This window comes from Sciurus vulgaris, assembly GCF_902686455.1.
Source record: "Sciurus vulgaris genome assembly, chromosome: 10".
Classification (NCBI taxonomy): Eukaryota; Metazoa; Chordata; class Mammalia; order Rodentia; family Sciuridae; genus Sciurus; species Sciurus vulgaris.
The window spans coordinates 70,766,253-70,775,568 of record NC_136470.1 but is presented as its reverse complement, the minus strand read 5'-3'; the positions used below and the strand labels follow the sequence as shown (position 1 = coordinate 70,775,568).

The 9,316-nt window shown below is 37.9% G+C and overlaps 1 protein-coding gene across 1 annotated transcript; it reads right to left on the bottom strand.

The window, feature by feature from the left end:
* Positions 1–207: 207 nt before the first annotated feature.
* NDUFB4 (NADH:ubiquinone oxidoreductase subunit B4) lies at positions 208–6,508 on the bottom strand. The gene is made up of 3 exons (XM_079100339.1): positions 6,284–6,508; positions 1,495–1,641; positions 208–328 (listed from the first exon to the last, which is right to left on the bottom strand). The coding sequence occupies exons 1-3, from the start codon at positions 6,461–6,463 to the stop codon at positions 266–268; spliced, it is 390 nt and encodes a 129-aa protein (XP_078956465.1). The 5' UTR covers positions 6,464–6,508; the 3' UTR covers positions 208–265.
* Between the last annotated feature and the right edge of the window lie 2,808 nt (positions 6,509–9,316).

The following is a 9,316-nucleotide window of genomic DNA, read 5'->3' as shown; positions in this document are numbered from 1 at the left end:
GCTAATTCAAGTAATAACTGCTCAATGAACAGTTGTGAGTATGTATTCCTTAAGCACACATACTAAGTCGGCCTTACCATGTTGTATTCTTAGCACATATCACAATGATAGGGCAGTGACTCCCAGAAGGACACTTTTGCTTCTCTGTTGTTAAGGTATAAGTAAGTTTTAACACGGACTCAAAATAATACCAAGAAGGAGAAACTATTTAATGATTATTAGAAGATTTATTTAAGCAAGAATATATTAGTCATCTTTGTCAGACTTAATATGAGATATTAAATTTTCGGTCCAATTTTCCTTCCTGGATAAGTTTTTCTTTCCTATCCTGTAGAGACAGAAAAAAAGTATATTAAAAACAATGCATTCTGGAACAACTCATGGTACAACTCTGAAAATCAGAATAACATACTCCAAACTTAATTGCAGTTTCATCATCTACAGTTCAAGGAGTGGGAGGAGGTAGTAAGCTGAAAAATTAAAGAGACAACAAGAAAATGCTCCTACTCTAAAATTTCTTACCCACATTTTAGAAATTAGAAATAAATTAACCCCACTAAAAAGTACATATTGAAAACAAAATCAAACACCTTGTGGGAAAGAGTGACCAATTTATCAGATAATCAAAGGACATGAACTCTGATAGAGAGTGGGTTGGCTAGTTTAAATCAATGGTAGATGAATGGGCTCCAGTCCAGATGGCAGCATAAAGCCTGGGGGGTTGTGGCTCAGGGTCCAGAGCCAGGAGTGAGTGGCCCAGTTCCAAAGGTAAGCTTGGCTTTCTCTTTAATCATACATGCAGACCTCTGAATGCAGTGATTCCCAGCCCAGGCTGCTTTTGCTTCTCTGTTGTTAGGGTATCAACATGTTTTACCATTAATTCACAAAATGTGACCAACATACTAGATTCATACCAACAAGGAACATGCTACATGATTTATGTATTCAGCTAATACTTGACTCAATCAACATCATCTCCTTTAGAACAAAGAAACTAAATGAAAATTTTGCAAAGGTATCTGAAAGTTAATCATAAAAGTTTAGTCTCTACATATCTTCTAATGCAAAAAAGTTAAACTTTAAAAAAGTTATTTCAGTATTCTTTTGCCTAACAATCACAGTAATGTCCTTATGTTATCTAAAAAACACCTTCATAAGCCAAGTTCAAGTTTTTGAAATTTAAATTGGCCATTTTATTTCTTTAAATTGTATAGCAGTCATTAAATTTAATCTGAAAGGCAAAGAGGCTACTGCAATTTTTAACAAAGTATGTTTATATGAGTTGAAACAGCAAAGCAGTAAAACCAATTAATTAATTAAAAACTTCCTATTTGAACTCTCACTGGAAAGGAATAAAGATAAAAGAAGAAAGGGAAAGAAGAGTTCAGGGCTAACATGGAAGGGGCACTGGGGGCAATCATTAGAAGAGCTATAGCTGGTACCTGCTAAAGGAACCTATCACACCAATACTAAACATCTGGCTCTAACACTTACCCTATCAGTTTTGAAAACATAATACCAGAATATGAGGGGTCCAATTCCAACCAGAGCTCCTAAGAGTGAGTTCTTGGGAGTGGGTCTGAAATTTGGATAGATATTTGCTGATCTTGCGTAGGTCCAGCGAATTAAGGCAGGGTCTTCCTAAAATTAATGAAAACAAAAAATTACAAAACTTGGGCAATACTGAGAAACAAATTCATCAGGACTTCTGCGAAGGAGCATAGAAGACATCTTTTGTTCTCTACAATACTTAAGGATATATCCTGAATATTCCTAAATAGTTGCAGTAAAGATCTTTCATTTCTAGCTATTTTTAAAATACTGATAATCCTGTTCAAATTCTTCAGAATTTAAAATATTCTTATTGCCCTTTAGCTTTCCATTTAAGACTCCTTATCTTCCAAACTATCAGAGAAGCCATTTTTCCTCCATCATCATTTTTATCTATTGTTCTCTAGACTGTTTTCAGCATCATTATCTTTCTTGAAGTATAACCATCAGAACCACACAGAATTCCCTGTGAAGGAAGATTACATACCTTTGTATTATAGTGCGCTCAAACATTCCTTTGAATTTGTATCTTGTGTCCTTACCCTCTTTACTGTGTGTTTGCACTACAAGCATAGTAATGAACACTGCTACAGAACACTATTGTATCTGCTTTCATTTTAATATGGTGTGATCATATTGGAGCAGCAGAAGGTATTTTTGAACTTCTGAGTTAAGGAATGAGTGTTCATGCCCTGAAGATTTCAACCCGATTGAAAGGAAGAGGAGCTACAAGGTGATAAGGGAAGTATCAAGCTTTGAATTTTGTCTAGGAACTCTTTTAGTGCCATTCCAATACTGGTCTTTCCAGGTTACAAATAGCTGCAGGAAGATGAAGACAGAAGTAGGTTAACTGAACTACAAGTTTCTTTTTTAAAAAAATATTTTTTTAGTTGTTGATGGGCCTTTTTTTCATTTATTTATATGGAGTGCTAAGAATCAAACCCAGGGCCTCACACATTCAAGGCAAGGGCTCTACCACTGAGCCACAACTCCAACCAAAACTGTAAGTTTCTTAAGTTGATATTTTAAAATCAAAATTAGTGTACTTCACACTATTAAAAGTTTTATAGAAAGGTCAAAGTTGTTAAAGAAAAATAATCAGCTTGTCTTGGTTAAAGAAAAAAAAGGTAATTGCCCATTGTAATATATTTATATTAGAATAACTATCTAAGAATAGCAAATCTACCCAAACACATGATTAAATTTAATTAGCTCAATCCCCAAATGATTTTTATAAAGTTATTCTCTCCAATTAACTGAACATTCAGGGTCCTAACTAACATAAAGTCACAACTGGTAGGACTAAAATAATTGAACTGGGTCTTCCACAGTCATATTTCACACCAAACTAAATTATAGCAATTTCAACCCAAGATAATCATCAGCTGGAGCTCAGAAATAAAAAAAAAAACCTTTTAGTGTAAATGCTCCCCTTCATTTCAATCAGGCTAAAATTCCTTCAGGGTGTGAACACTCACTACTAGACTCAAAATCCAAAAATACCTTCTGCTGCTCTAGAAACTATTAATATTATCACACCATGTTAAAATGAAAACAAACACAACAGCATTCTGCCACAGTGTTCATTACTATGCCTATAGTGTGAAGAGAAACAGTAAAGAGGGTAAGGACGCAAGATATAGGTTCAAACGGATATTTGAGCTCAATACATGAAGGATAAATACATCTATTTATCACTTCTGCTATAAATGCATTTGAATGATGATCTAGCAACAGACTTCTCAACCTGCCAGTCACCTTTCTATGCTTTAATATCTATCTGCCACATCTGCCTTCCATAAACAGACATTTCATTTTGTAAAAATATCAATTGCCCTATGACCATGGTTCATTAAGTACAGTACTATTATTAAGAGAGATTAAGAGATGTTTCAAAAGGCACACCATGGGAAACAGCTTTCCCTTCTGTGACTCCATTCATCAGTTAATGGAGTATCAGCAGCAAGCGACATAGTGAATAGTCCTTGAAACCATTTCTTCCCTTGACTTCCAGGGCCCACGCCTGCTTTGTTTTCCTCCTAACTGGCCATGTTCTCTTCATCTCTTTTGCTCTTTTCCTTCCATGTCCCCAATCTCTTTAATATTGGGACTTAGACCTTGCTGGTATTTCCTATCTACATTCACTCCACTAATGTCATCCAGTCACATGACTTTAATATCTACAGGCTAATGACTCCCCAAATTATACCTCTAACCCTAGACTGCTACCCTGAACTCCAGACTTAATATCCAAGCACCTATTCAACACTGACATATTGTCTAACAGGCATCTTGAATGTTACTCATCCCAATTATGATTTCATAATATTCCATTCCATCACCATACTGGTTCCTTCTCTTTCTTTTAAAAGGCAATTTCATTCTTCTAATTGCTTAGGTCGAAAATGTTGGGTCATCCTGGACTTCTCCCTTTCTCTCATACACCACATATAATCTGCCAGCAAATCCGTTTGGCTCTACTTTTAATACCTACCCCAAACTGACCACTTCTCACCACCTCCACTGCCACCACCCTGGTAGCAACTATCAATTAAGGCAGCATTGTTATTCTTAACTCATCTTTCTGTTCCTGCCCTTGCTTCCCCATATTCAATTCTCAACTAATCAACCAGAGAGAGCTTGTTAAAATTTAAATTCAGATTATGTGACTCCCTTATCAGTAGAAATCCTTACAATGATATAGGCTGGTGTGACCTGGTCCTAAATACCTCTCAGACCCCATCTTTTCCACTCTGCCATCATCCTTCTCTACTTAAGACAGCAAGTTGAGGTGGGGTACTGGGGACCCAGAGGCACTTTGCCACTGAGCTACATCCCGTCTTTTTTATTTTTCTATTTTTGAGACAGGGACTCACTAAGTCACCTAGGTTGGTCTCAAATGTGTCATCCTCCTGCCTTAGCCTCCAGAATCACTAGGACATTTTTGAATTAGCCAGGCACACTCCTGCCTAAGAGCCCTTGTATTTACCATTCCCACTAACCAGCATGCTACTTCCTATATGAGGCTAGCTCCATGGCCTTACTTTTGTCAGATCTTCAAAATGTCACATTCCAAGCAGTTGCTTATCCTTTCTACTACATACACTCCTAATCCCTTCTCCTTTCTTTTCCTACCACTATTTAATATGTTAAATGATTTCATTTTTTAATCATTTGTTAATGATTTCATTTTTTGCTTATTACCACTTGCTTGCTCTACCACTGGAAATAAAGCTCTACAAGGACAGAAATTTTTGCTGGCTTTGTCCTCCTTTGTTACCTCAGCATCTAAAACAGGCCCATAATAAACCCTGGCAGTTATTTACTGACTGAATCAATTATTCTTAAATGCCTAAAGATTAGGAAAGAGAATTTACAGGTATTGATTAATAAATGAGCATGCCACACTTTCAATTAACAGAATTAAAGAGGCGAGTATTATTACTTCTATTTTACAGGTGAGAAAACTGAAAACTGCTCTGGGTCAGAGTTGGAAAACAGAATATCTAGGGTTCGAGTCTCAAGTTCACCCTTTTAATTTCTTGTTTTACTACATACTATCTAACACATCAAACTGAATTATGTGCATATGTACATAACAGATGTGCTTTTTCTGAACCTTCTTCCCAAGTAAACAAATTCTGGCTGGAAAAAGTACAGCTAACTAAATAAAAGCAAATGCTGTTGGGTTGCAGAGACCAGGGTACAACTTCAGCTCTACGACTTGCTAGTGGATATATCTGTATGAGATATCTGTTATTCCTCTGTTATCTTCTCAACTGGAAAAATGGAAGAGTAAAAGACCTTAATGCACTGAATAGTTGTGACATGTGAATAAAGAAATATTCAGAAAGGTTTTGGAATAGTGTCTGGCACATTGTAACTTTCCTTCAATCCTCACAACTTCCAAAAATTCCTATAGAACAGCAGTGCAAAAGTCGTCTTTTTTAAATCTTGAGATATTTTGACAGCTCTAGCACAGAAAACTATGTAAAAGCATACTTGGTAAATAATAACTATCAGCTTACTGGGCATATATTCTGAGAATGTTACACTACCTCATTTAATCTCAAGTCCTTGAAGAATACACATCATTTTTGTATGAACATTAAAACAAAATAACTATGAATTCAAGGGGTTAGGTAAGTTGCCCGAGGTCATAGTTTGCCAGTGTGTAGTGCTTTGGAGTCTTACTCTTAAGTCCAAAGCTCCAGTAAGCTGCGGGGTCTTTTAAAAATATAGGATGAAGAATCACTATATTCCCATCAGGAGTGAGCAGTATTCCTACTAGTTGTGATCAGAAAAGTATAAAATATTCTTTAATTATACATATATGGGGGGGGGGGCCTGAACACGCCTGCTGTATGCCAGGCCAATCACGTGTCTTATCTCATTCAATCTTGAAAACAGCCTGGTTAGAGAGGAAGAAATATGCTAGGCTCGTTTTTCAGATAGGAAAGACAAAGCTACGCAGAGATGAGAAACTTTCTCAAGATCACACAGAAGGGAAGTGATCAAGCCGGGACTCGAACCCATCCTGACCAAGCTCTCTGGCCAAGGTCAAAGGGCTAGAAGTCGGCCTGTCTTCGGGGCCTGGATGAGGGCCCATGTCTAAGACACTGGGAACGGCGGCTGCCCACCGCGTGGTGCACCTTGGCGAGTCTGGGCTGCTCAGTCTGAGCCGACCTTCCAGACTCCGGCCCGAGTCCCGCCCGACCGGCCCCCCACTCACGATGAGCCCTCGGCGGTTGGGGTCGTTGTACTGAAGCAGATACTCCCGTTTAAGCCGGGATCTTATGGCCAACCTCTCGGCTTGCGCCTTCCGGGTGTCCGGAGATATGTCATATTCGGCTGGGTCGAGGGTAGGGGGTAAAGTGGCCAAGCGCGAGGGCTTATACTTCGGGAACGACATCTTGGCGCCCTGGCGCAAGTGCGCCTGCGTAGCTCTGAACCGCAGCCTCAGGAAGTGCGCCTGCGCGTTACTGGGACAGCAGGGGTGGAGTTTAGCCAAAAGCCTGTCTTTGTCCCCGACCTTCCTCCACTTGCTAGCGCGCTATCCGCGGTGTGCGCATGCGTATTGTGCTGCCTCGGCTCCACTTCCCCGCGCCCAGCCCTTCTGAAGCTTCCTAGCAGATCTTCGTGAGGTTGAACTGTGAGACTGGCTGGGACAGGGGAACCGGGCTGACTCAGGCATGCAAAGTCCTAGTTTTCGGTGTGGGTCTATCCAGACTGTGTGACCTTAGAAAAGTCATTTAATGTCTCTAGAGTTCCTTTTCCTTATCCTGGAGATAATGACCCCTATTTCATCCTTCTAGCAAAAATGAGAGTTAAATAAACTAATGAGTAGACGCCGAAGTGCTTTGTGAAACATAATTCCCTATCCAAAATAAAAAGCTAGTCTGTACCTTACCGCGTTAGGTCACAAACATAACACTTCATAGGAATGAAACAATGTTCATAAGATGGTAAGGATGATATACGAGGAGGGTTGCCTGAGTGTAGTGAGCGGGAAAGGAGATACTGAATAAAGCTCCTGAAGAAACAATACCTTAAGAGGTTAAAACCTCGTACTTAAAATCCTTAGCACATTTCGGATACTAAAAATGAAAAACATTCTTATAGACATGAAGGTACACAAAGGGGCATTGTATCTCACTGTGAAAGATGATTTGGAGAGTCCGGCAAGATTGACTATGCCCGTAATCCCAGCGATTCAGGAGGCTGAGGCAGAATCATCCCGCGTTCGAGGATAGCCTCAGCAGCTTGGCGGGACCCTGACTCAAAATTTAAAAAGGGCTGAGGATGCGAGTCAGTGAAAAAGTATCCCTGGGTTTAATCTCCAGTACAAAAAAAAAAAAAAAAAAAAAAAAATAGTTTGGGGATGGGGGAGTAACACACTAAGTGTAACCTTCATTCCTCGGTCCCTTCCCCTCCCCAGCTCCCAGTCCCGTCCCCCACTACCATCAGTGAGAAAAAGAAGCAAGTTATTCAGCAGTGTTTTTAGGTACCAATAAAGATACTCCTCAGGGTAAAAAATGTAAACAGTTTTTCCATAACTCAAGCAAGGAAAGCTAGATCAAGAGAGCCTCAGCTTGGCTGAACTATCTGGGGATATGAAGGTACGTGGAAAAATGGTTGCTAGGCAGAGAAGGGAGCTAGAAAGTGTTGGCACTTTAATGAGGAGCAACACTGCTGTTAAATTAATTCAGCATTTTAATACTGTTTTAAAATATTTATTAAGTACCCACCACGTGAAGCACACTGCACACCAGTCAGTCTCGGTCAGTCTTCTAGTCCCAGTGGGGAAAATACAGAAGAAATGGAGACTGGGGTGTTTGTCTTCCAGAAGCTGCCAATCAGACAGTGCAAGAACAGGCAGAGCAGGGTAGTATCTGCAAGTAGTTTAATGTACCTATGAATTTGGAGTATAATAGACTCATGAGAATGCAGGCTGAGAGAATGTAGAAAAAAGAAATTTGAGATACATCATTCACACTCAACTTTAAAATAGCACAAGATTAAAAAAAGGAAGTTCTGATTTGTTTGGAGGTGTTTTGAAATATTACTAAAAAAATATGAAAAGCAGGAGCAAGTTGTAAAATTCTAAAGACTACATAGATAAAATGTTAAAAACCTTTTGTTTTTGACCCTGCTCTAGGAAGAGGGGAATTAAAAAGAATAAAAAGATAAAGGAAAGAGTATAGTGCGCACAAGCTAGCCCACAATGTTAAATAAGATTTAAGAGGGAAAGAGAAATTTTGTTAAAGCAAGATCTTTGGATGAGTTTAGGTAGTTGGTTATTTCTAAACTTTGCTGATTATCATAAGGCTCATTTAGGATGATTGTTAAATATATGGAGTTTTTTTCAGAAACTCAAATGTCCAATGTTTTCTCTCATGTGTGGAAGCTAGAGTATAATGAAGGAAAGGGGGAGGGAAGGATAGGATAACATACATAAATTAATAGATGAGCAGAAGGAAGTCTAGTCGAGTAGTGGAAGGAGAATGGAAAAGGGGAGGATGGGGAGAAAAGGGAGGATCATGAACTGAAATAAATTTCCATGCATGTGTAAGTTTGTCAGAATGAACCCAACTACTATGCATAACTATAAAACTCTAATAATTTTTTTAAAAACTAAGGAGTTTATTTTAACTCTAATTTCTGTTATGTTCTTGGAAATTCACAGGGAATCTAGGAGTCTGTATTGCCTCTAATCTGGGAGATTCTTAAAATATTGCTAATCTGATTTTTTTTTTTTTCCTCTCCAAATGAACTTTAGAATCAGACTGTCATCATCCACATAATAAATTTTTGAGATTTTTAAAATTTGGATTCCATTTTTATTGTGTTAATCATCTATAAATAATTTTTCCATTTATATTTATTTCTTCTGCTTCTTTCTACTACTTTTTTGTTTTACTCTTTTTTCTAGCTTTTTAAACGAAATGCTTTTCTTATTTGTTTTTGTTTTTATAGCTTATAATATCTGCATATACTTCTGTACATTTAGTTACATCTTCATAAATTTTTATTAATATTTTCATTGTCATGTAGTGTTGAATATTTCATAATTTTTATTATCTTTAAATTAATGTATTACTGTGAAATGCATTTCTTGCTTTCCAAAAGATGTTTTAACCATGTTTTTATTGTTAATTTCTAATTTAATTACCTATTGTGAGAGAACTGTGATGAGAGAACTTTGGTAAGAGAACTTTGGTCCTTTGAAATTTTCTTAGATTCTCTCTGGGACTTTATATGTGGT

Excerpts from the sequence above, each read along its gene's own strand:
- NDUFB4 (XM_079100339.1), bottom strand. The coding sequence starts at position 6,463 with ATGTCGTTCCCGAAGTATAAGCCCTCGCGCTTGGCCACTTTACCCCCT. Across the intron at positions 1,642-6,283 it reads CCAACCGCCGAGGGCTCATC|GAAGACCCTGCCTTAATTCG; the intron begins GTGAGTGGGGGG and ends CATTAATTTTAG. Across the intron at positions 329-1,494 it reads ATGTTTTCAAAACTGATAGG|GATAGGAAAGAAAAACTTAT; the intron begins GTAAGTGTTAGA and ends CTGTCTCTACAG.